General features: G+C 36.4%; 8 protein-coding genes across 17 annotated transcripts; 5 read left to right on the top strand and 3 right to left on the bottom strand.

Annotated features, from left to right (window-relative positions):
- The first annotated feature begins 170 nt into the window (after positions 1-170).
- On the top strand, positions 171-3,213 carry LOC104766483 (uncharacterized). The gene is made up of 5 exons (XM_010490389.2): positions 171-514; positions 626-803; positions 899-1,110; positions 1,200-1,464; positions 1,552-3,213. The coding sequence occupies exons 2-5, from the start codon at positions 645-647 to the stop codon at positions 1,831-1,833; spliced, it is 918 nt and encodes a 305-aa protein (XP_010488691.1). The 5' UTR covers positions 171-514; positions 626-644; the 3' UTR covers positions 1,834-3,213.
- LOC104766500 (U-box domain-containing protein 17) lies at positions 1,895-2,978 on the bottom strand. Its single transcript, XM_010490407.3, has one exon. It carries the CDS (start codon positions 2,976-2,978, stop codon positions 2,010-2,012), a length of 969 nt encoding a protein of 322 aa, XP_010488709.2. The 3' UTR covers positions 1,895-2,009.
- On the bottom strand, positions 1,895-9,842 carry LOC104766512 (transcription factor TGA9-like). 3 transcript variants are annotated; one of them, XM_010490416.3, is made up of 13 exons: positions 9,673-9,842; positions 9,260-9,454; positions 8,666-8,760; positions 8,119-8,201; positions 7,481-7,714; positions 6,688-6,726; positions 6,414-6,473; positions 5,979-6,056; positions 5,758-5,806; positions 5,375-5,646; positions 4,964-5,185; positions 3,901-4,043; positions 1,895-3,801 (listed from the first exon to the last, which is right to left on the bottom strand). In XM_010490416.3, exons 2-13 carry the CDS (start codon positions 9,367-9,369, stop codon positions 3,714-3,716), a joined length of 1,473 nt encoding a protein of 490 aa, XP_010488718.1. In that variant the 5' UTR covers positions 9,370-9,454; positions 9,673-9,842; the 3' UTR covers positions 1,895-3,713. The 3 variants fall into 3 exon arrangements, with proteins under 3 accessions (XP_010488718.1, XP_087364299.1, XP_087364300.1); XM_087508173.1 differs by lacking the exon at positions 9,673-9,842 and having other exon boundaries at positions 9,260-9,664; XM_087508174.1 differs by lacking the exon at positions 1,895-3,801 and having other exon boundaries at positions 3,897-4,043; positions 9,673-9,840.
- Positions 9,843-12,716: 2,874 nt separating this feature from the next.
- On the top strand, positions 12,717-14,639 carry LOC104766519 (rho GTPase-activating protein 5). The gene is made up of 4 exons (XM_010490426.2): positions 12,717-13,274; positions 13,451-13,691; positions 13,777-14,007; positions 14,161-14,639. The coding sequence occupies exons 1-4, from the start codon at positions 13,150-13,152 to the stop codon at positions 14,506-14,508; spliced, it is 945 nt and encodes a 314-aa protein (XP_010488728.1). The 5' UTR covers positions 12,717-13,149; the 3' UTR covers positions 14,509-14,639.
- Positions 14,592-17,883, bottom strand: LOC104766528 (transmembrane 9 superfamily member 5). Of its 6 annotated transcripts, none has more exons than XM_010490453.3 (8): positions 17,707-17,883; positions 17,428-17,584; positions 17,184-17,224; positions 16,466-17,054; positions 16,230-16,361; positions 15,759-15,915; positions 15,178-15,665; positions 14,592-14,983 (listed from the first exon to the last, which is right to left on the bottom strand). In XM_010490453.3, the coding sequence occupies exons 2-8, from the start codon at positions 17,556-17,558 to the stop codon at positions 14,767-14,769; spliced, it is 1,755 nt and encodes a 584-aa protein (XP_010488755.1). In that variant the 5' UTR covers positions 17,559-17,584; positions 17,707-17,883; the 3' UTR covers positions 14,592-14,766. The 6 variants fall into 6 exon arrangements, with proteins under 6 accessions (XP_010488755.1, XP_010488746.1, XP_087364297.1 ...); XM_010490444.3 differs by having other exon boundaries at positions 17,761-17,879; XM_087508171.1 differs by having other exon boundaries at positions 17,152-17,224; positions 17,707-17,879.
- A 131-nt stretch (positions 17,884-18,014) lies between these two features.
- LOC104766557 (large ribosomal subunit protein uL1z) lies at positions 18,015-19,858 on the top strand. Of its 2 annotated transcripts, XM_010490479.3 has the most exons (5): positions 18,015-18,071; positions 18,200-18,232; positions 18,594-18,813; positions 19,002-19,167; positions 19,389-19,858. In XM_010490479.3, exons 2-5 carry the CDS (start codon positions 18,228-18,230, stop codon positions 19,646-19,648), a joined length of 651 nt encoding a protein of 216 aa, XP_010488781.1. In that variant the 5' UTR covers positions 18,015-18,071; positions 18,200-18,227; the 3' UTR covers positions 19,649-19,858. The 2 variants fall into 2 exon arrangements, with proteins under 2 accessions (XP_010488781.1, XP_087364303.1); XM_087508177.1 differs by lacking the exon at positions 18,015-18,071 and having other exon boundaries at positions 18,090-18,232.
- A 954-nt stretch (positions 19,859-20,812) lies between these two features.
- Positions 20,813-21,256, top strand: LOC147946540 (uncharacterized). The gene has a single exon (XM_087496970.1). It carries the CDS (start codon positions 20,813-20,815, stop codon positions 21,254-21,256), a length of 444 nt encoding a protein of 147 aa, XP_087353096.1.
- A 609-nt stretch (positions 21,257-21,865) lies between these two features.
- On the top strand, positions 21,866-25,069 carry LOC104766573 (mRNA-decapping enzyme-like protein). Of its 2 annotated transcripts, XM_010490496.3 has the most exons (9): positions 21,866-22,000; positions 22,404-22,562; positions 22,658-22,698; positions 22,796-22,845; positions 23,292-23,436; positions 23,713-23,769; positions 23,878-23,992; positions 24,202-24,675; positions 24,743-25,069. In XM_010490496.3, exons 2-9 carry the CDS (start codon positions 22,404-22,406, stop codon positions 24,797-24,799), a joined length of 1,098 nt encoding a protein of 365 aa, XP_010488798.1. In that variant the 5' UTR covers positions 21,866-22,000; the 3' UTR covers positions 24,800-25,069. The 2 variants fall into 2 exon arrangements, with proteins under 2 accessions (XP_010488798.1, XP_010488790.1); XM_010490488.3 differs by lacking the exon at positions 21,866-22,000 and having other exon boundaries at positions 22,042-22,562.
- Positions 25,070-25,121: the final 52 nt, after the last annotated feature.

Here is a 25,121-nt window from a genome sequence, read left to right on the forward strand (position 1 = left end):
AAAATCCTTTTTATAGTGATATGAAAATGACCTTTACCAAATTAAAAAAAACCGGTTATTTGACATGGCATCCAAGATTTTGGGGATAGAACCGTCAAGGATTGGGATAAGGAATATTCGAAAATCTCAAAATGAACAGTTTGTCAAAAATGCTGTTTCTAATAAGTAATACTAATAATCATGGGAAGTTTCTTTATTGGTTAACTTGTTGGAGAAACAAGATTGAGATTGGTGAAACTGGCAGTGGCGTCTCAGGTTTTACAAACATTGAAATAAAGACGGCTAAAGGATAAAATTCTAAAGAATGGTTTACCCAAAGCATCAGAAAGGAATATTTGGCTCAATTCTTTATTCCCTTCAAATCCAATACACCTAAGGAACTTGCTTTTTTCAAGTAGCCATCTTTTTTATCAACTTCTCTTCTCCATCCTCCAGGTACCAGGGAAGAACATCATCTGGTGCACATAAAGATTGAAAAGCGTTGATACAGTTCTGTGTTCCTTCTAGATTTTTGGTATCTCCTGAAACTTGTTTTTTTTTCCAGTTTCAATACCCAAATTCATTCTGTGTGGTCCATAATATATCGCATCAGTCATTAATGGCTAAAATCTGTGTCTTTTTGTAGTGGTACTGTATCAGGGTTGATGGGGGATTCTTCTGCAAGTTCAAACAGGGTTAAGCTTCGGGATGGGAGATATTTAGCTTATAGAGAAACAGGAGTTCCAAAGCAAGCGGCCAAATACAAAATCATTCTTGTTCATGGCTTTGGAAGCTCCAAAGATATGAACTTCTCTGCCTCAAATGTAATAAAATGCTCTTTGGATCTTGTCTGGATGTTTCCATGCCTCTGTTTTTAATCATTGTGATCCTTAAATCTCACCTGGATTTAGTTTTTCAGGAGCTAATAGAAGAGCTTGGGGTGTATTTTTTATTCTACGACCGTTCTGGATATGGAGAATCGGATTCAAACACGAAACGCTCATTGCAAAGTGAAGTTGATGACATAGCAGAACTTGCAGATCAGTTGGAGTTAGGACCTAAATTTTACCTAATTGGAGTCTCCATGGGATCTTATCCTACTTGGGGTTGCCTAAAACACATTGCTCACAGGCAATTCAACCATTCTCGATACCCCAAACTTAAGGATAAGGCTAAATAGATTGTGAACAGTTAAGTAACCGTTGAGTATTTCTTTACAGGCTATCTGGCGTGGCTTTTGTTGCTCCGGTGGTAAATTATCGGTGGCCCTCGCTTCCTAAGAAGCTAATCAAGAAAGATTACAGGAGAGGTATTATCAAATGGGGTTTGAGGATATCGAAATATGCACCAGGACTGTTACATTGGTGGGTTATTCAAAAACTCTTCCCATCAACTAGTTCAGTTCTTGAAAGCAATCCGGTCTACTTCAACAGCCATGACATGGAGGTGCTTAAGCGAACTACTGGCTTCCCCATGCTTACTAAGGTCACTACCTAACTTAACTCCATCCAACTTGAATTGCAAATTTGAACTGTTTGATCATTTTGGTACACAACTTAAAACATTATTTAGGATTCGCTACGGGAAAGAGATGTTTTCAACACACTAAGAGACGATTTCATGGCTTGTTTCGGGCAATGGGACTTCGAACCCGCAGATCTAAACATTAGTAAAGAGAGCTGTATTCACATCTGGCATGGGAAGGAAGACAAAGTTGTTCCATTCCAACTTCAAAGATGCATCTTGCAGAAGCAACCTTTGATCAACTACCACGAAATCCCGCAAGGCGGACATTTAGTCGTACACTACGATGGCGTTTGCGATGCAATTCTACGCTCACTATTGGATTCTTGAACTCACACAACACCACATTAGATGAAAACATGTACAGAAAAAAAAAAAAAAAAAAAAAAAATTGATTTGTAACGGATCCTGTGTTTGATTGATTGATATACATATATGTTCAAAGTGTACAATGAATGGGAATTAGTAGTAAGCACAAACAAAGACTGAGAGATTTTTAGTGCAAATCAGATGCTTATGCTATTTGGATTTACTTCATTGATCAAATAGTCAAAACGTGAATCGCCGCCATTAACGAGCTTCAACAGATCAATCGCCTTCTTCCTTCCTTTCACACTACCGTTCTCAGCTACGTACACGATCCCTTCCATAGCTCCTTCATCCGCACCAGACGCAACCGCCGCAGCAACTTCCGACCTCGCTTCATCCCCTCCGCATCTCGCCAGATTCAGAAGCGCACCAACGGCGTTCTCCTTGATCCGTAGGGTCGAGCCAGTGCAAGGATCCAACAGATCCGCGAGCACGTTGGCTCCCGAAACTCTCCTCATCCCGTCTTCACTCTCTTCGCATCCAGCGACTTGCGCCATAACCGCCGTCGCATCTTCCACGATCCCGCACCGCGAGTCCTTGACGATCAGCGAGAAGAGAGCCGGGATCGCGCCGAGGGAGATCATCGTCGATCGGTTCATCGGGTAGAGAGCGATGGCGAAGAGTGCCTTGAGCGCGTCTTTGATCGACCGGGGATGCGAACTCGGGTACCTGATGATGTGGACGAGGGAGAAGATGATATCGCGTTTAGATCCGATGATCGGACGGTAAGATTCCTCGGCGATCAGAAGGCTGTAAATCGTGGCGGCGGAGGACTGAACCGCTGCGGGGGAAGTGGTGGTGTCGTGGTGACGAAGCGCGTGAGAAAGCGCGTCGAGCAAACCGCGTGAGGACATGAGGGGTTCGCGAGAGGTGATGGAGAGGTTGAGGAGAGTCGCGGCGGCGTTTTCTTGGGAAGAGTGAGACGAAGAGTAGAGAGTCTCGGCGAGGTAAGGGATAGCTCCGGCGTCGGCGATGATGAGACGGCTGTCGGGATCTTGTTTAGAGATGAGTCTAAGCTCAGCTAAAGCGGCGGCTCTGGTTTGTTCGGAGACAGAGCTGAGCTTCGAGACGATTGATGACATCGTTCTACGCTTTGCTGTTTCCATTGACACAAAAGATCGGATCTGATGAACCTTCGTCTTCTTCAAAAAACCTAATTAACGATATCTCTCTATTGGACTTTTCTGAACAGAACCACTTGTACTAATATTATTGCTCTGTGTGTGTTAAAAGAGTTTGAAACAGTAAACAAAGAATGAAAGATAGTCATCATAATAATTTCATAAGTGGGAATTAAAGGTCCGACTTTTTTGTTTTGTCAACATGAAGGTACAACTTTTGTTTTTTTCGGTTTAGAAATTTAGAATGTACCATACCACCTGTCAGATGTTGATTCTTAGAAGAAAACACTTTGAATATTTCATGTGTTTACTCTACGTTTCTAATTTCTATAATCGATGTGAAATTCAGAAATTGAAAACAACAGAAATATCTGGAAACTTACATGATCGATAGAGAGAGAGAAGTCACAGAAAGCAGCGTCTGGCCCATGTAAGGCCCGTTAATCTTTTGGTATCAACCTCTTGGTATTGTAGTCAAAGTGCTTCTTTTCTCGTTCCGAATGCATCATTAATCGCACATAAATCGGTTCCATTTACGTGGTACGTAGCCCGTACGTTAATTTCATATTTTCATATAATAGCAGAAAACTATAATTAAAAAGGGCGAAACGATTACGAAGATCCTATATTTTCTAGTACAACTTATAACGAAACAAGTGAAATTAAGACAGACAATGAAACTTGGCCATTTTTTAGTTATAAAAAGGTTACATTTTTCATTTAGAAATTGGAGAAGTGGTTCCGCGATGACTGAACTATCTGCAAATCCGTCGTCGTTTGGCAAGATGTTTCATCACTCATCAGTGTCCTATATATATTCACATTAATAATGCCCAAGATCAGATTAATATTGCAGCATTAATTATATATTAATGAAATGTAAATATGCGTTATGAATGTGCCTTACTCTCGTGGGCGAGACAACCAAAGAGAGCTAAGAGCTCTGAGCCTTCCATAGTACTCTCCGATGACTAGAAAACACCTAGCTGCTTGTCGGACTGTCAAGATCCGTCGCAGCTGGTGAACGGTCTGCTGCCTCAAATTATCAGCCTTCATTAAAATTAAGAATAGAGAATTCAAGAAAATCAATAAGTAATCACAGTTAATTTTGACATTTTAAACTGACCACTACTATTTCATTTGATAATAATATTAAAATATGATAATGATAATTGCATACCTACTACCATGGTGGGGATACTGGGTTTTACAAAAGTCAATAACTTGTAATTGAGATATAATTATTAAAAAAAAAAAAATTGATCCGAATGTTTGAAAACCAAGTAAATATTATATGTATATTATTGAGTTCGTCAAAACAAAACTTTGAAAGAGATGGAGAATGCTTTAAACATATTCTCTTTGTTTTTTCAGCTATTTGTATTATATAAAAACAAGTTGGTGAAAGAAATATGGCTCTTGGAATAATTAAATATAAGACTAAAACAACATTTATTATTATATGACAGGAGAAAAAAAGGAGCTGAAAAGACATGGCCAATTGAGCATATAGTCCAGGAACAGAACAGACAATATATACGTGAAAGCAACATTTTATCAAATTATTTATTTTTTTTCTTATTAGACAAATTCAGCCAGCACATACTTTTGTTCATATATGTACGCTAAATATACGCACGTATTTCCGCATTTTAAAACATCTGTATGTCTTTGTATTTTACATGCTCCCAAAACGTTATATTCACACCTAACATATTTCCATAAAAATTCTCCATTCTTATATGTATATATGATATTATCTATAATTATATAGTTAGGTCACTTTGTTTATATTCCACACGGTTATTTTTCTCTCGCTTTGCGTTAAAAACACTACTCTAATACTATGTTGTGTTCTGTAAACATCATTACGTAATAATGTAGAATGTAAGTTTAATGCAAATGAAAAATCATATATAAAAGTAGATGAAAGCAGATAAGGTAAAAAAAGATAGGTGAGAAAATGGAACCTGGCGGATAAAGCCTTCGAGATTAGAGATCTTGCCGAGAGCAACGGCCATTTGTTGCATTCCGTCCATGACTGGAGATGCGGCAAGAGTATCGATGAGAGATTGCTGAAGTTGTTCGAGACCCTGCGAGAGAGCTTCCTCTGCTTGTTGCGACGAGTGTTGTAGGCTATATATTCCCATCAGTTGTTGCTCCGTCAATAGGTCCATTTGTGACACCAATATCTAATCAATTACAAAAGATCTCCCATTAACTTTTCTCTTTTTATTTTGCGTTACATTTTGCAATCATTTTCTAATATTAAAGGATTTTTTAATGTATTAATTCACCTGCAAAAGTAAAACCTAGAACTTAAGTACTTGGAGTAATCGAGACATAAGAAATATGCCAAACAAGAGAAGAAGAAATCGAACCTTGATTAGGTCAGATGGACGGAAACCAGCCATCCAAATAAAACATCGTTCGGCTGGGGACATCCATGTTCCGATGATGAGGTGGAACACATCAGCTTTCGCAGCCACGGCTTTTAATCGGAATATCTCATCAAAGTGGGCAATGTAACCGTCTACGATCGACCTTAGATCGTTGTCCGATAAATGAGCCTGAAGACCGGTTCGAATCTCCGACATGTGCCGGTTATCATCCTCTAGCCACCTCCCATATTCCATGTCAAACATCGCAGCTCCTATACGTACGTTCATTTTAAAAACATAAAAGTTGTTAATAGTAAATTAATCATTGTTGTTGTATTTTAATAAAATAGTGCTATACAAATTGGTGTTTTAGGTTTCAGTACCGGAAGTGATGTTAGGTCCTGGTGGTCCACAACCACCCATGAACAGCCCCTACCATCGACATAAACAAATATATTAAATTCCACAAAGAGACATTTTTTAATAACCAAATTAAGTATCTCAACAATTCACAGGTTGTGACAAAGTAAAAATATAGTATTATTTTACAACAAAAAGGAAGCATTATATTATAAGAAATTAAATAAAGAGTTTAAATATCAACCTGAGAACGAGCACGCTGAAGTTCTTGCTCCAACTGGGAAAGCTTTATCCTACTTGATTCTAGCTGTTGCACATACGCCTGCTCATGCCATAAGTACACGTTTGTTAATAGTATATACTAGTATATCAATATATCAAACATATAGAATTATTCGAAATTTTGATTTTTCGTAATGATGGGTGCATGGAAACTACACGTTCATAAATGAATTTATTAGAAGACTGGTAAATGGTAGATATAGAAGTAAATGCATAGATATAGCAGCGATTCCCCAAAAAAACCAATGCCTATGTTACAGTAATAACACTAGCATTGTTGATGTGTTTATTAAAGAAAAAAAGAAAAAGCGTTGTTTATATGCAACCCAATATTATTCGACAAAAATAGTAATGAATATGTCATATAGAGATGGTATTGTCGTATTGATATGGTTACCTTTTTCCTAAGACGGCTTTTGCGAGCAGCTTCTCTATTTTGGGCCAAACGTCTCAGTGTCTTAAATCAATCCAGTTTTAAACAAGAAGTTAACGAATTAGTTTGGGTAAAACGGAGAGCAGAATACTATTACGACTAGCTGACTACATATAAGTATAACTAAAAAGGTTACTAATAAAAGTATGTTTACATATATATATATATATATGTCTCCTCGGGGGAGTCAAAAAAATGTATAAGAAATAATGATGATGAACATTGAACGTTAAAGTACCTTAGCATCAAGTTGTTTGCCTGAAGTTGTAGCCTTCCTCTGCAATGTCAGAGAACAAAGATGAAAATAGAAATTGAATTCAGTGGAAAAGAAAGAAAGAAAAAAAATTAATTGTATAAGTGTAGTCCAGTCATGTGATTAATTTTCCTATTTAGAGACGAGAAGGAAAACAGCATGTATTAAATGTTTTAAACCTAAGCGATATGAATTCATGTAAGAAATTTATGAAACATTTATGCATCTATACCAAGCAGATATATCATGACATTAATGGATGTGAAGAATTAAAGCATTGGTTAATTAACATGCAACAAAAAGAAATCTTTGGAAAAAAAAGTAAACATAGAAAGAGAGTAAGAAGGAAATTAAAATACTTCATATAATCTATTTATTAAAATAGTACTATATAACACTGAGGAAGATTCTTCTGCTTTATTTCGCTTTATGGGGATTTTATTTTATTTGGATTTAAAATTTGTCTGTGTTTTCAATTTTATCAACGATTTGAGAGGTCAAAATTCTGAATTTTCTCTGATCCGTTTCCTTTTTGGGATCTGTGTATGTTTTTGTTTTATTGGAAGATTTGTTAGGACATAGACCTATATGAAAAAGCATGTGCATGCATATCTATCATGTGACAAGGAGAGAGAGAGAGACCTAGTGATATACTCCTCCTACATACCATGTACATGCACCAAAGCATGCATGCCTCATGATGACCCCAACTACATGCATATACCTATCTCTTTCTAAAATTGAAAATTTTATAAGTGATGATGACGATGATGAGTACCTTATCTTCCGAAGGTTTAGGAGGAGCTAAAGTAGTTCGAGAAGTAGAAGGAAGTCCAGATGTTGAACTTGAGTTCGCCATGTTGTTGTTTTTATTGTGATGATGATGCTGAAGCATGAGATGATGGTTCTGTTTGCTACTCATGGGAGACTCAGGCTGTTGACTTTCAGCTTTGCCGGAGAAATTCGCAGATCCTGAATCGCTGCTCTCTCCTCCTGACTTTGAACTCTCCTGCTGCAATACACATTCAACATAATCATACTCAACGTATAACTAAATAAAAAGTCAGAAAAGGAATAATTATAATGTAACTAAGGAGGAATTGACCTTAGCGTATAAATTTTGACAAATGGGTGTATTATTAGTTTTATCTACTAGCTAATAATATAAAGTCAGGAGAAAGGAATGGAGTAATTAACTAGTCTTAAAAAATCGCTTTCAGTTTAGAGGGGAAAACAAGCAAATAATAGTATAGGATAAGTAAGAGGAACAAGAAACATTTGTTTGTATATAATAAAAACGAGAGAGTAAAAATGCACAAATTATAGTATAAGAGAATAATTTTTTTATTTATAAATTATAAATGCCGAAAAAGGAGAAAAAACAAGAGGAAAGGGTCAAAGAAGAAGAAAGGGTACAGTAGGAAGAGTTTGGTGAGTTCTGATTGGCCATGAAGGGAACATCTCTAGAGTCGTAGCTCCTCCTCCTCCTCCTAATAAAGCTGCAATACAGATTTACCCATCATTACATTTTAGTATCATAGAATGTAGTTAGTGATCATGGTTGATTGATACTATTAATCAGGTGTGTGCATTTGTTGTAATCTAGTATTCTAATTGGAACTAACTACATCATTTATCACGTGGAACTATATATATAGCATGACATACATTTCCTAATACTAGTATAATTTTGAATATTCGATATTGAGGAAGTTAGGGAGTTGGTAAAAAAGATTTTTATTATAAGAGAAATAAATAAACAAGTCACGCCATCCAAGGCTCTCTTTTGCCTCCGTATCATCACCTAAACCTATCTAAAGACTTGTTCAGACTCTTCTCAGCTTTTTCACATTTTGTTTTTTCTTTTCAGTTTCAGTTTTTGTTTTTTTTCTATTAATTCTAAAACTTTATTGGAGTTTGTTAAGGAAAGCTCACGTCATGAAGGTATGAGAAAGAGGCTTACGTGGCTTTGTTTCATCGTTCCTATACTTAACACCTTGCAGAACAATTGCTTCTTCTAGCTCTCCAAAATCGAAGCTGGACGATCCATTTTGGTTACTGTTTCATTTCTTAAAATTATATAATTAGTACAAAAAGAATAATCATCATATGTTGTAACTAAAATTAGAAAGTGAGAAAATGGAGAACAAGACGAACAATAAAATTAAGTAACCATACTTAGAGGGTCGCATTTGAGTTGAAGAAATATATAGTACTATATAAATAAAGACGTACGGTCGCATATAATAAAAGTTTACACAAGAGCTAAAGCACTTATAAAACCTATAATTTCGGATGATCTAAAACACATTTTTTAGTCTATGTTTTGCCTATAGATTTTCGTTGACCATTTATTATCTCACGAACGAAGCCGTGTAACATATATACTAGTATCATATTAATTACTATTAAGAAAATGACAAATTGAGCATAAACAAGAAAAACCCATAGAAAAATTTAGAGCTCAATATATATTAGAAATATATGAATAAAGAAGTTGAGCTTTATGTGAATATATATTTATGTAAAGAAGAAAAGACTTGGGAAGATTTGTTACATGAATCCAGGAGGTGGATGATTGTTGTTGAGGCCATGTATTAGTGAATAAGGAAGATGATGATGATTATGGTTATGGTTTGTGGCTTCGCTGATTCTATGGTTCGCCATCTCCTCCCCCAAAAAAAACAGCTTCAATTGATGATATCTTCCTCTTTCTTGATCTTCTCTTCTGCTTGATTATATACTCTCTATTCTGTAAAACATCAAAGTCTTGAAAATATGAGAAAGACGAAAAAGGTGATACATAGAAGCTTGAGTTAAGAAACACCAAGGGAGGGAGAGAGAGAGATTGCAAAGTCTTAGTTAATTCTTGATCAGATGATCAAATGATTGAGGATTTTGAAAAGAAAAAGCTAGTTTGTTGATGATGAACATGAAAGTATAAGATATATGCGTTTAATTTATTATTACCTTTGTGAAGTTTTTTTTATTTGCTTTGGGTGTTTGAGAGAACAAAGAGGAGAGAGAGAGAGAGAGAGAAAGTAGAATGGAAACTTTCTCGTCAAAGGCTTTTTTATGGCTGAACAGAAAAACAAAGAGGGTCCAACCTTTTCTCTTTCCGGGATATACACATAGTATACAAAATATCAAATATGTGGGCGTGTTATATATATAATATGTAGTATTTGTTAGATATATAGAGAAATGATAAACAATATAATTACTTAGTAATTTGACTAATTGTATAGTATTATTATCGCTTTATTTCTCTCTAGCTACTTGTATGCGAAGAAACCTTTGTGATTCATCACTCTCTCCTTTTCACGACCTTTCTCTATCGATTTCCACAGTAAACACAATTTGCACTTGCTAACTTTCAAACTTTTTCTTTTTAAAAAAAAAAAAAAATAATAATAATAATATTGCGTGGTATAAATAAGACGAAGAACTTGTCCTTCACACAGACCTTGTCTCCAGGCTATGCTTTTGTGTTTCTATCTTTTTTTTTTTTCGTTTTTCTATTCAGAATAATAGTATTGGGTTTGAAAGAGTTGTACAGAAAATTGAAAATTTAGTTGACTAACTTTATAGCTGTCAAGGGGTCAAGCTAGTAGTACTTGGCAATTGATCAGATGGACGATACGATATCTATATAGATAAACAGAAAATTCAGAGAAAGGGCTTTATCTTTGTTAAAAGAGAAAACAAAAAAGAGCCTTATCCAATATGTGAAAGATAATAATAAGAAGATTAGATATAAGATTAATTGGACCGAACAAGAGAGATTATTAAGAAAACTATATATCAAGGTAGAAATAGTGAAGGATGAGGAAAATTAAATGAAATAGTTTGTATTTTAGTAAATAAAATAGAAAGAGAGAAAGATATAGAGCAGAAAAAGAGGAGGAACCCACTAGAATCACTGACTCCTACTCCACAATCTCTCTCTATCTTTGTAACCGCCTGTTTGTGCTTATTGGTTCTTTCTCATCAAATCTCTTTTTGGGCTTATTCACGTACTCATTTTTTTAAAAAATAATCTAGCTAGCTAGTATCATCTTTTATACTAGTATTCATTTTAACGTAGATGCGTATCTACTTGTTTGTATATGTAAAAAGAGAATGATAAAGTTTTCTAAAACCCACTTTATCATCCTAGCTAGCAGCATGGATCATGAAGTTAATTTGTTTAAGTTGTTTATGTGTTGTTCTAAAACCAAATGAAACAAGATACACGAAAGATATCGAATAATAATATAAAGAATCTTTGAATGGGCATGATAAATACATCCTACTTTGTATATTTTGGCAAAGAATATGATATCTAATTAAAGTCTAGTAGACATATATACTCTGGTTTTAATGATTAAATGAATACTAGCTACTCCCTCCAGCTATAGATTATCTATGTTATTTTATTATTGATCAAATGATTTTGTTATTGGGTTAGAGTACACAATGAGCGATCAAATAAATGTTTTTTTAATAAATATGTTTGGTTATAATAAATATATTATTAAATGTACATAAACAGAAATTAAAGACAATGTGATAATGTGTGATAAGGAATGTTTGTTGTGTGTATGTATATATTAGAATAGCAGAATCGAGTGAGTTTCTATTTTCTGAACCACAGCTCTTTTGTTAAATGACCTTTGGGATATATATAGAGCGGGGGATAAGAGTAGTATGATTAGAATACGTCTACGTACATATATATATATATATATATATATCATTATACATTTATACATACATACATAAAATAACGGGATATTTTTACTTGCATCTTCAGTCTATAATCTTCTAAATTTTGAAAGCAGAGTATAAGAGATCAGTTTCTGAAATGTTCTTTATTCTTTAATTGAAAACATATAGCTCTATATATGGCTTTAAGTTTCAAATTTGAGATTTGGATGCAATAGAACTAGAACAACTTTCTCTAGTCGGTTAACCTACCATGCTCAAGCTGAATAATTAACTAATTTGCTTCTACCAGTTCAACCAAAATACTTTTAGAATAATGACAATTATGTAGACCAATAGGATAAAAACTAAACGGCCTTCTTGCATTAGTCGTAAATAAAGTATAGGAAACAGCATTAATAAAATGTCAATAATTATAAAACATCTCGATCAAAGTGTTATTTAATATGATTAGTTTGGTGTTATCCTAAAATTTTGTTGATGGGTCAACATCCCCTCCCTGTCACCACCTAAATCCTAATGCCACATTTCAGATTCCTTTCCTTTATTAGAAATTGCTATATGTCTCTTTTGATTCGTATAGCTGTTTTAGTCAATGACCTCTCTTGCAAATCTACATTTGTCATCCGCTTTATTCTTCAGTAGTTTGTGTCATGATAAATCCCTTAAATTGAGAATTCTTTTTCTGACGGCTCTTTAACTGATTTATCTGAAGAATTAAAACTCACAGTTAAAGTCTCTTTAAAATTCAATACAATGTCTATCAAAATTCAGCCCAATACCATTATCTTATACGGATTATGCATATTAGCATTCTTAATGCATAAAATTCAGCCCGACATACCGATCTGACCTTAATGCATAATCTATTCCGCACATTGCGAAGATGATTATCTCTAGTCAATTTACCCAAAAAATAGTATTGGTCAGTTTTGGTCGTAGACTCGTAGCATGACCTAAAAATCTATATTAGAAACTTCTAGGCCCAGTTTTATTAGAAATCCAGTTTGGGTATTTGTCAAATTTCCTATATTAGTTGACTTTTTGATTTTGTAACAATTTAACGTGTAATGGGCCACATCTTGTTAATTAGGCCCATACAATTTTGGGTTGTTCGATGGCAGCCGAGAGCTTTATTGTGATGTAAAAAAACCTAATTTTACTACGATAAAAATAGATAGAGATGCATCATATAAAACACGAAAATATAAAGTAGGGAGAGTAAAACCCACTCTAATACTATTTTTTTTTTTTAAACGAGAGAGAGACCATAGAAAAGACTTAGAAATCAAATAAACGAACGAAGTGAGTGATTCCCACGTTGCACCTTCCTCCTAACCCTTTTCTTCATCGTCACTCAATCTCTCTCTCTCTCTCTCTGCAACGTTCTTTGTAACGTGTAACTTGCCAACTTTTTATATCTCTTTATATATAAAATCTTTTTTATCAATTCAAGTTCGTTGCCGGCCATTACCATTCCCTAATTTAACCATTATCTGTCTCTTCCTTTTGTTTTTTCTTAACCACATTGCCAAAATTTTGTAACCTTCTCTCCCGGAGGCGGCAAGAGCGAGAAGGACTCTGTTTAGCGCGTGAGGAAGGGATATAGAGAGAGTGATAAAGCGCGGTAAGACCGAACTTTGGCGGTTCCGCGGCTCTACGTCGTCGGTAGGTCGAGTCGTCCTGGAGCTCGCCCGTTGTTTCTCGACGGCAGAGGTGGAAGAAAGCGACCAAAGAGCCATGGACATTGGCGGTCCAACCAATGTCCGTCACGTGGCTCACGTTACCTTTGATCGCTTCAATGGTTTCCTCGGTCTTCCCTCTGAGTTCGAGCCTGATGTCCCCAGAAAAGCTCCTAGTGCAAGGTTTGGCACTTCTTTCCTTTTTTTCATGTAATCTCAGTGAACCAAATTGGCCTTTCTGGTTTGAGGAGTTTTATTTGTTAGAACTTAGAATAATCTTTAACTCATTGCTAATTGATTTTTGAGTTGCAAGTTAATTTGTGATTTAGGTTTCATATTCATGTTATTTGTGCTGGCAGTGCAACAGTGTTTGGGGTATCCACGGAGTCAATGCAGTTATCGTATGATTCGAGAGGGAACTGTGTTCCTGTGATACTGTTGCTATTACAGAGCAGGCTATATGATCAAGGAGGCTTACAGGTAGAAGGAATATTCAGAATCACAGGAGATAACAGCGAGGAAGAGTATGTAAGAGAGCAGCTTAATAAAGGGCTCATACCAGATGGCATCGATGTTCATTGTTTAGCCGGACTCATTAAGGTTCTTCTTCTTTACCTTAATTGTGTATGTGTTCAGGTGTTAATGGCCCCTGTATTTGATGATGTATGTGTGTGTGTTTGTTCAGGCTTGGTTCAGAGAGCTGCCGAGAGGGGTACTTGATCCTCTGCCATCGGAGCAAGTGATGCAGTGTGAGTCAGAAGAGGACTTTGTCAAGGTTGTGAGACTCTTACCTCAGAATGAAGCTTCTCTTCTCAATTGGGCCATCAATCTCATGGCTGATGTTGTTCAGTTTGAGCATGTTAACAAGATGAATTCTCGTAACCTTGCTTTAGTCTTTGCACCCAACATGTCTCAGGTAAGTTTTTTTTTTATTTGGCACTTAACTAGCATTTGAATGCAACTTTGGAGGTTCCCTTGTTGAGATTCTTGCAATGGTTTTTGCCATGGAGTTGAAGTAGTATTTTTACATCTTGTAAATGTGACGGCTCTGTTTTGGCTTTGTGTGTAGATGGCAGACCCTTTAACTGCATTGATGTATGCGGTACAAGTGATGAAGCTTCTCAAGAGCCTCACAGAGAAAACTGCCAGAGAAAGGGAAACCTCGTCTTCTGCGGTTGAGAGAAGAGGCAACAATGAAGTGGAAGTTAGCGACAAGGAAGAGGACAGTGAAGAAGAAGAAGAAGATGGTGTGCACATAAATAACGAGGAAGAAGCGCCAGAGAGAATAGGTGTGGCTGCTGATGAACACTTGTTTGGAAGCATGAAGAGTGAGTTTCAGGGATCTAGTACTTCGGATTCAAAGGATCATGATGGAGCTGTGCCGCCACCCATTCGCACGAACCCTATAGGAAGCTAGTGAAATCTGATGTTTCTTTTAATAGCTGTTTTGTGTGTTTGGATGCTTTATTGTATTGCATATGTAACTTCTAAGAAATGTAGTTTGCTGTTGAATGTTGATATGATATGAGATTAACTTGATGGGATAAACACCAAAATTGTATCTGCCTTTCTATTTCTTGTAAGAAACATGAAAGATTCAACAACTAATACCAAAAGATACTAATACAGAGATGAGTTGTGACGAAAAGAAGAGGATCCCCTTAGCTCTCGGGAGTTATTCCAGCTTGACAGAACGGTAGATGTGGCGAATAAACATCCAAGAAGCCAAGAAACTTATGGTTCCTAGAACCAAGAAGAGAGCGTAACATAACAGAGCAGTATATCCCAAGTAGAAGCTTAGCTGCAGAAACCCGGTCATGTCAGACCTGAGATAGAAAATTACTCCATACCCATACATGAAGATTGCTGTGAATCCTCCGCACAGTATTGATCTGCAAACAATTATCATAGAATTGTTTAACCATTGCAAGTTGGATAATGATTCTGAAAGGAAAGTATACTATGACATGTTGAGTAAGATACTCAATGTAATGTGTATCTGTGATGGCTTCTCATGTACCTAAGTCTTAAATCAAATTCACATGTTTGGATGGAAAAGGACGCAGTAAAGTAAAAGAATACATACCTCCACCACCATTCATAATCTTCACCGGATAGCTGAATGTAAGTCAAGATAATACCGACACTCGCACTCAAGAAGATGAGCACAACGAATGTGAAAAACATCATTCCAGGTGAGGTATATATTTTGAACCCCCACAAGCTTGCATAGAGTTGGTGCCACTCAAGAACTACTGCACTGAAAGGTACAAAGCCTCCAAGAAACACCTGGTACAGCTTTCTACGATACCAATTTTGAAGTGGAATTTCTCGGGGGTTTCTTTTAACAGCAGTTGGAGGTTGAAACTCTAATAATCCGAAACGGTTACCTAAAACTCCTCCCAACGTGAGAAATGGGATATTCAAAAAAGTGTAAATGAGTATGATGATGACTATTGTGCCAAACGGGAGTGCAGCTGTTGCCCCATACGTAATTGCCACAGTGTTGAGAACCGAAACTACTATGAAGAAAGGAACTGGAAAGAGAGTCCCAGCAAGACGAACCCTCCTTTTCTGAAAATGACAATAATGCTCGAATGTTTAAGGTACGAACCATGAACGTTTCTGGAACAGCAAAAGTAGAAGGCATCTGAAAAACTCAATCACCTGTTTGTTTCCCTCGAAGTGATTATGGAAAGAAGCAGCTGTGTAACCAGCCACTATTGATGTTAGAATGTAAATGATGACGAGAGAAGTCAACAGCATTCCACGACTGTAGGGGTATAGAAAACCGGTGAAGGCCAAAGCAAATAGAGCAATAATCCTGAAGACGAAAAACAAGTCAGAGACATGGAAGACAACCTATTTTAAATGTCATTGAACACCATTCATCTTGATACAGGACGTAAGTATTCCCAATAAATGGAAACATAATGTATTTTCATGTAAGATTGACTTGAACTAATTGTCAATAACTAAGCAAATATATAATATGTATCTCAAATGCACTAACAAATCCCATGGCAATTTTCTCTAAAAAATTATAGTTTGCCACTGAAATCGAAAGTGATAAGTATTACGCTTTTAAGGCATACAAATGGAATGACGATAATGGAATTCTAGATAGTAGAAGCTTACAAGATTAGCAACTGAGTACCAGTTCCTAGGAACGCACAGAGTAAGGAGATATTCCGAGGACATCGAAATACATCACTATGTACAAGTTTCCAACCCACTTCCTTTTTTTCTTCTTCATCTCCAATCGAGCAACTGAAATTCATAAAAGAGAAATTATCTCAAAAAGATAATTTTTTAATCATCACATATGCCAAACTACACAAAACAAGAATAGTCTCCTAAGAAAAAATTGTCACCTTCTTAGTTCATTTTTGAGATGACGCACGAAGAGCAAAAAAAGAAGTCCAACTAACAAAACAACAACAGTTATAGAGTTAAGAAATGAGAATAAGTGAATCTTCTGGGTGATCGGATGAAGCGACGCCTGGGAGTACTTATTCATTCTTGTTGCAGACCGTTCTGAAGTCAAATTCCAAGTAACCGAGTATGTAAACTGAACATCAATCTCAGTGTTCTCCGATATATCAACCAGATAACTCGGATCACTAAAACTGGTGATTTCAACAACTTCGTCTGCATTATACAGAACATCAAACTTCAAGTGATTGAAAATATAATACTTAGTAAGCTTCTCCTTTTGACCAAGATAATCTCCCTCTGATTTACCAACAAAACCCCACAAGGGGAGATCGTCGTAGTACATTTGAAAGTAGTAATCTTGAGCAATAGCATCTCTGAACATGGAAATATCACTAGACTTTAGTCTCTTGCGGCACAGTGTGACATGAGTTTTGTCCTCCCCAAATTTCAGCTCATATAGTGAGCTCATTAACCGGTCACCGTTAAGAACTTCCCCAAGAGTTTCTTGTTTCTCAATCACAGGCTCTAGAAAATATAAAACAATCCTCAATCAAGCACTAGAACTTGGGACACATACACATTTCAAACTATACATATAGGGAATTTCATATATCAGAAAAACCTGATCATTGAGTTTGTCTTGAGAAACCTAACCTGGACGGCAGAACGGCAAATCATAATACTGATAGGTCTCACTGCAAAAAAAAAAAAAAGAAAAAAAAAGAAGCAATCTTTAAAGTGGGTCTAAGAAAATGAGCTACCTTTGAGTTCCCCTTTTAACAACAAAACATTATCTTTATCAAAGATCTCCTCCTCTCAGATTACTAAACTCATCAACCATAAGCTAATAAAAGCAAAATGCAGAAAGAGTTACCCAAAGAAAAGATTTGAGAATAACCTTGGATTGTGAAGAGGACCGACTTTGTTGACGAACAAAGGGACATGATCGCCGGCATTGTAACGGGTCGACGAGCTTGATCCGATCCAAAAAGTCAATGTGAGTAGGACAGTAAGCAGAAACTGCGCCATGTATTGATTGATTGGGCACTCTGCTGCTGTTTTTCCAAAAAGAAACAAATTTAAATTTGTGCAAGAGGAAGAGGAGGAGCTCTAGAAAAAGCCATCTTCTTCAATCTATCTATCAATCAGCTAAAGAAGAAGGAAGAAAAAAACATACAGAACAACAACACATAGAGAGTCGAGACGACGTCGTAGAAGCTCAAAGTCAAACCTTAGTGATTATGACTGACTTAGCCGAATCGAGTGGCTTTGACTAGACCATCATCACCAAAGTCCCCAAGACGGTGAACAAGAACAACTGAACATGTTTAAGTCGATAAAGTTATCTTTGGTTTACGAGTAAAAAATTAAAAAATACTTAAGTGAGTTTTGGGTCTGAAGTTTGCAGTTTGGGCTTTATGATGGTTGCAGCTAAAGGCCCAAATCGATTTAGGTTTAATTTTAGTTTTATCACTATCCTCTCCTACTATAAAGTCTTCGCCTTTCGACAAAATTTAGGGTTTCTTCTGTCTCTTCACTCAGGTTTGTGCCTCAACCGACTGCTTCACTTCTACCTTCATTCTTGTTTCTCGAGCTTCTCTGCTACAGATTTTAATTCGAGTTTTTTTTGTTCCTTTCAATATTTTTTTTTGTTTCTCTTCGAGGATCAGATCGTAGCTAAATTGAGACGAGCTCAAAATGAGGTACATGATGAAGCATCTCTTACATTCACAATTCTCGGATTTTAAACTCGCTTTGTCTCTCGTATGCGATTTGGTTTAGCTCTAGTTTACCAATCAAATTGATCTAATGATAAGACGTATCTGTATTTATCAATCGTTACGCTTAATTGATAGGGTTAGTATGTGAATTGCTCAGTGATTACGCCAAAGTTAGTTGCCTAAATGGTCTTTTAATCTTCTTGACTTGATGATTTTATTACATCTTCATAGATTGTTTACTTGGGTTTAGTAAGATAAGATGATTCTGTATGGGACTGTTTATAATGGGACAAATTTAGGGTTTCTTCTGTTTGCTTAAACACTGTTTTGTGGGCAAATGCAGTAAGCTTCAGAGTGAGGCCGTAAGAGAAGCCATCACAATTATGACAGGGAAGTCGGGTGAAAAGAAACGTAACTTTGTGGAGACTGTTGAGCTCCAGATCGGTCTGAAGAACTACGACCCTCAAAAGGACAAGCGTTTCAGTGGATCTGTCAAGTTACCACACATTCCCCGTCCTAAAATGAAGATCTGCATGCTTGGAGATGCCCAGCATGTCGAGGAGGTGACCTATCTTATCATTTCTTCAAAAGGATAATATGATAAAAAAAATTTGTCTTTTTGGCAAGGAGTCTTTTTATGCTCTGTTTCTTGTATAATTGTATTTCTGATCATTTCACTTGGCGGCTCTAATAGTTTGGTAATCTTTGGATAATGTAATCTTTGCTTATATCATTTTGTATACTTTCGCAGGCTGAGAAATTGGGGCTGGAGAATATGGATGTTGAGTCTCTCAAAAAGCTTAACAAAAACAAGAAGCTCGTCAAGAAGCTTGCCAAGAAATACCATGCTTTCTTGGCCTCTGAGTCTGTCATTAAGCAGATTCCTCGTCTTCTTGGTCCTGGTCTCAACAAGGCAGGCAAGTTCTGGCTACAGCTAGTATTCCATGTTCTTCCTTGCACTGTTTTTAGTAGTCCTTTTATTCTGTCAATGTGTTTTATGCATTTCTCTTTTTTGGCTTTCTTGTTTGAATGATCTCATTATCAATCAACTGTTCTTACCCTATGTTTTTTGATACAATGCTAATTCATGATTCTTAAGTAACACTCCTTTGCTATATATATATATATTATTATACAGGAAAGTTCCCAACTCTTGTGAGCCACCAGGAATCCTTAGAGTCAAAGGTGAATGAAACCAAGGCAACAGTGAAGTTTCAGCTGAAGAAGGTTCTGTGTATGGGAGTCGCAGTTGGTAACCTTTCAATGGAAGAGAAGCAGATCTTTCAGAATGTTCAGATGAGTGTCAACTTCCTCGTCTCCCTCTTGAAGAAGAACTGGCAAAATGTCAGGTGTTTGTACCTCAAGAGCACAATGGGACCACCACAAAGAATCTTCTGAGCTCTCACCTTCTTGAATGGTGGCTATAAGACACTTATTGCCCTTTTGTTCTTTTTACAGACATCTGTGAAACAGTGTAAGAGTTGTGTTACTATCTTTTAGCATCTTTGGTTTGGATGATTAAAAGAACTGCAGTGATTTTGGCTTTTATGGATTTTGTAGCTTACATTATCTTGAGTTAGATGAGTTTATTTGAAAGAAGAAAACAAACACGTAGATGATGTAACGAAAACAAATCATCTCAACTACATATGTTACATAGTCCCTTACAAGGTCCTATATATGTTCAAAACTTCAGCCCCTCTTTAATTTGGATTTAGATGGATAGAAAAGATCAATCCACATATATGCCATACTAGGATTGAACATGCGGTACACCGCCATGTTTATATATTTTGTAGTTCATATAATAAATATGCATGGTCATGCTTCAATGCATCAAAAAGAAACCACCGGCCTCTTTTTCATTAAAAAATCAAGAAGCCCTTAAATTGGTGAGATTCAACCCTTTAGAGCATAGAAGCTTAGATCTTTTAATCGAAAGACTTGGATGAGGTTTTTCTGAAATTAATAATTATCTATAAATAAAGTAAAAAACTGAAATGTCATTAGAAATGTTAAATGAATTGGTTTAATACTAAATATTAAATGAATTAGTAAAAACTTAAACCTTATTCTTCTTTATTAAAATGTTGGTTAAAAGTGTTAATTTTGAAAAACTAAGTAATTTTGGTAGAAAAAAGGAAAAAACCAACACCACCAATTGGAATGGATCTATAACATATGACAAATTTAAACTATTAAACCAACACTAAAACTAATTATTTAAATATTTTATGCATATATTATATATTTATAACCATAGTTTGGAATTAATTAAGTTATAAATGATATCCATATTTACAGAGCCGTGCCAATGGTTATGGAGGCCGGAGGCACAACAAAAGAAAAAATTACATGAAATTATTTTCCATTTTTCTAAAGCACTTTGGTTTAACTGATAGGCTTAAATATGAGTACTAATTAACATGCGATACATCGCAGTATAATACTTTTGGTATAAAAAAGAAAGTATTATATCAATGTTATACTACATTATTAAAAATAAAAAATGATCATATATTTTCAGAAATGATAACTAATTAAATTTGGAAAGCACGTAATATGGATTTCCTTTTTTGGCGCTTCAAGGATGTTCCTTCGCAGGATAGATTCCCATGGATTCTATGGTATATTTGGAAAACACGTAATGACAAACTATTTAGTAATTTAGATTCCAATCCACTAGCAATACTACGGCTAGCGGAGGATGAGGCTAATGCTTGGTTTCTTGCTCAGACAGAGGGAGTAGATTCAGAGGAGGGCCACCCTCTTTTGGGTATACCTTCTGATGGAGGCATTAGAGTTTCAAGGTTCTCTAGGCCTACTTCGAGCCTCCTATGCTTCGTGGATGGCTCATGGAAAGCGACGGATCAGTTTTCTGGTAGAGGATGGTTCTGTGTTTCGCCCGGGGGGATGGCCCAACAATGGGAGCTTCTAATCTTCGTAGGAGTCTCTCCCCTCTTCATGCGGAGATCGAGGCCCTTATATGGGCAATGCGATGTATGATTGGAGCAGATAACCAATCCATTGTCTTTCTTACCGATTGCTCTGACCTGGTGAAGATGGTGTCTTCGCCTTCCGAGTAGCCAGCCTTCACACCTTACCTGGAGGACATACAGGCGGATAGAGAGGAGTTTACTTCTTTTTCTTTAGTCTATGTTCCTCGTACCCAGAATGGTAAAGCGGATAATTTGGCTCGACGTGTTCGTGCAGTTCCGCATTTAGTTACCTTTGTAAACAATCTTCCTTCGCATTGGCTCGTTTGAGTCAATCTTGTACGCTGTTGTCAAAAAAAAAATAACTAATTAAATTTATTAATTATGTAAAATCCTAGTGCTATTTGCAAAAAGAACACAATCTTCTTTATGACCTACAACATTATCAAGTTATGTAAACTGTTTTGAACCGGCGATCAATAGTTTTACAGATTAATCCAAGTACTATAAAATATAACATCATTCTAAACAAAAAATATTTTGCTAACCCGTTTATATCTTATGATATTTAATATATAACTAATAATATATTGTATAGTATGCTGGTTTGAGTATATTTTGATTACCCACAGGTCAGGAGTTCGATTCCTAACTAACATTTTATATTTTCGTTGTCCTAATTAGAAATAACAAAATTACCCTCGTCTTCTTCTTTCAGAAATCGAACCTCCATTTTTATCAGTTTATTTTTGGACAAACTTAGAATCAGTTCTTCTTCTTTTCTCTATTTTCTATACATCATAAGCTAGATCCAGTAAGTACATATTCATTTCTATGTTAGCAACGAAGAAATGATTTTTTTTTTAAGATTGTGTTTTTTAATTTACATGAACATATCATAACCGAAAGACAATTCAAGTTTGCTTGATTCGTTTAAAGCCACACATATCCTTTTTTTTTACTGATAGAAGAAGTAATTACCAAAAGAAACAAAATTCTATTATTATTTTCCAAAATCAAGTAGACAATAAAATAGAAAAGTGCGTTCCAGAAGTTAGCGTTTTCGTCCATACCAAAAAAAAAGAAGTTGGCGTTTTCGTCTCGGACCTCAAATCGCAGCTTTACGTGTAAATTAGAAATCTAGGGTTCTTCCTATAAGGCCTAAAATCGAATCGAGATACCCTCGAATCTAATCTTCGATTATTTTTTCTGCAAAGATGTCTCAGAACGGGAAGCTGATCCCAAATCTGGACCAGAACAGTACGAGGCTCCTCAATCTCACAGTTCTCCAGCGAATCGATCCATACATCGAGGAAATCCTCATCACAGCCGCTCATGTCACTTTCTATGAATTCAACATTGATCTCAGTCAATGGGTTAGTTTTCAAATCAATCCTCGTTTCACCATAATTTGATTATGTTTTTGCTCTGCTACCTACCGACTGATCTGTCCTTTTTTTTTCTCAATCAGAGTCGTAAGGATGTTGAAGGATCTTTGTTTGTTGTCAAAAGGTCAGTACTTTTCGATCTTTTGACTATTGTTGTGTGATGTTGTAGTCTGTGTTAACTTCTTTAAATCTGATGATGGATCCTTTTTGGTTTCTATTAGGAGCACACAACCTCGATTTCAGTTTATTGTGATGAATCGTCGGAATACAGGTCAGTATTAGTAGTCTTCCCAGTTATTGTCTTAGGTTCCTTTTATAGTATTTTTCACATAAAGTTGTTACCTGTCTTGTGTCCATTCTTTGTTTTTGGTTAGGCTACATGTTCTTCAATCCCAAAATTATATATAAGTAGTGGAGTACTACAGAGCTCTCTTTGTTTGTTTTTCGTTTGTTTATGTACTTGTTTCTCATCAATTTTCCAGTGATTTGGTTATATTAAGTTACTCGCTTTGTGATGTAATATCAAAAGTAGTGGATCTGTAACATTGTTAGGAGAGAGAATTCAGGTTTTAGGTCATCGAAAACTTAGGGACAAGGGTGGAGCAGTTTTATCTCCTCGGTCCTCTGTAAATCATGTTAATATAGATTTAGAAATTCATTGCGAGTTCTTACTTTTTAGGATTCTATATTCATGTGTTGTTGAATTCCTCTGGGCAGATAATCTGGTGGAGAATCTCCTGGGAGATTTTGAGTATGAAGTCCAAGGTCCTTATTTACTTTACCGTAATGCATCTCAAGAAGTTAATGGCATTTGGTTTTACAATAAACGTGAATGCGAGGAGGTAGCAACTCTTTTCAGCAGGTAAATTTTAAGTTACTGCATATCAGGTAGTAACTGTTTTTGTGATTGGGACAATCATGAGAGTAAAACTAGATCCTTATACACTCGTAGGTTTCAATTGTTGGTTTATGAATGATATCAATATCGTCTTTTATCGGCCTATTATCAGACATTGTTGGACAAACATAGTGCTTTCGTGAAGACCTTCCTTGTAGATTTTTTTTTTTGTTTTTTTTTACTGTTTTGATGACTTGAGTACTTGTTGTATCTCTGCCTAATGGTTCCTTGGCATGACAGAATACTGAGTGCATATTCCAAGGTTAACCAGAAGCCGAAGACCCCATCTTCAAAAAGGTATGAGTTTCATGTTTATAATTAGACATTACACCATTAGTTGTTTCTGGGATTTTTCTTCTTTGAGGAGTAAACTTGATAAACGTGAGTTAATTTTTTCTACTTCAGTGAGTTTGAGGAATTGGAAGCTGTGCCGACGATGGCAGTTATGGATGGTCCTCTTGAACCGTCTTCAACTGCTAGGGATGCCCCTGATGATCCTGCTTTCGTCAACTTCTTTAGCGTAAGTCTCTAAAGCTTCTGTTAACACACTCACACTATCGTCGACATCATGACAGCACTAATGGCAAGAGTGCTTTCTGTTAGCTATATATTTTTGAATTATATTCAACGTAGTATGTGGTCCAACTTAGATTCTAATCTGTTAATTTTCTTACTTCCACTCAAAATGTAACACTGAATTTAACAAGAATGTTGTTGCCTTGACTACAGTCAGGAATGGCTCTTGGGAACGCTGCGAGTGGGTCAGCAAGTGGAGCACCTTACCAATCATCACCGATTCCTCACCAACCTCACCAACCCACCATTTCTCCTCCTGTAGCGCCAGCAGCACCTTCACAGATAAAATCACCACCGCCTCTACCATCCTCCTCTCCTCTGATGCCTCTCTTCGACAACAACCCCGATCTTAACAGCAGCAACTCCAACGTTACCGATTTAGTGACGCCAGCCTCTTTCTTTGGACCCCCGCGAATGATGGCACAACCGCACCTCATTCCTGGTTCGTCTATGCCCACTGCTCCTCCTCTCAACCCTAATAATGCAACTCACCAGCAGCGGTCATATGGTACTCCGGTGCTCCAGCCTTTCCCACCACCAACTCCACCACTATCACTCGCTCCTGCACCCACTGGCCCGGTTATCACCAGAGACACAGTGAAAGAAGCCCTTTTATCCCTGTTTCAGGTTTGTCTTTTTTACCAAATCACTTTACTTGATCTGCTGCCAAAACCTAACGAGTTGCTTTTGACAGAATAATGAATTCATCGATATGGTGACCCGAGCTTTACAAAATGCACATCAGTCATGAAACTGCGCTGCATCAGCATCTACGCGTGGGACAGTGGCGGTTTGATTTAGAATGTGTAGTTAAAATGTAGTTTTGTTCCTTCTGATACTTCTGAACAAGTGTTGTTGGAACCTCCAAAACGGAACTTCACAATATACTGCACTGCTCCCTTGTTTTTAACTCATGGACCTACTTTTTCATTTTTTTTTTTTTACTTTGAAGTGTCAAACGTTTCCTCTTAATCTTTTAGTGTAGATACACATATAATCAAAACTTTAGAAGATTTACACATCTTCCTGCGTATTATGCATATGGAGTTTGATGGAGCTTAAAATTTTATATC

This window comes from Camelina sativa, chromosome 3 (assembly GCF_030686135.1).
Source record: "Camelina sativa cultivar CO46 ecotype springtype chromosome 3, ASM3068613v1".
Lineage (NCBI taxonomy): Eukaryota > Viridiplantae > Streptophyta > Magnoliopsida > Brassicales > Brassicaceae > Camelina > Camelina sativa.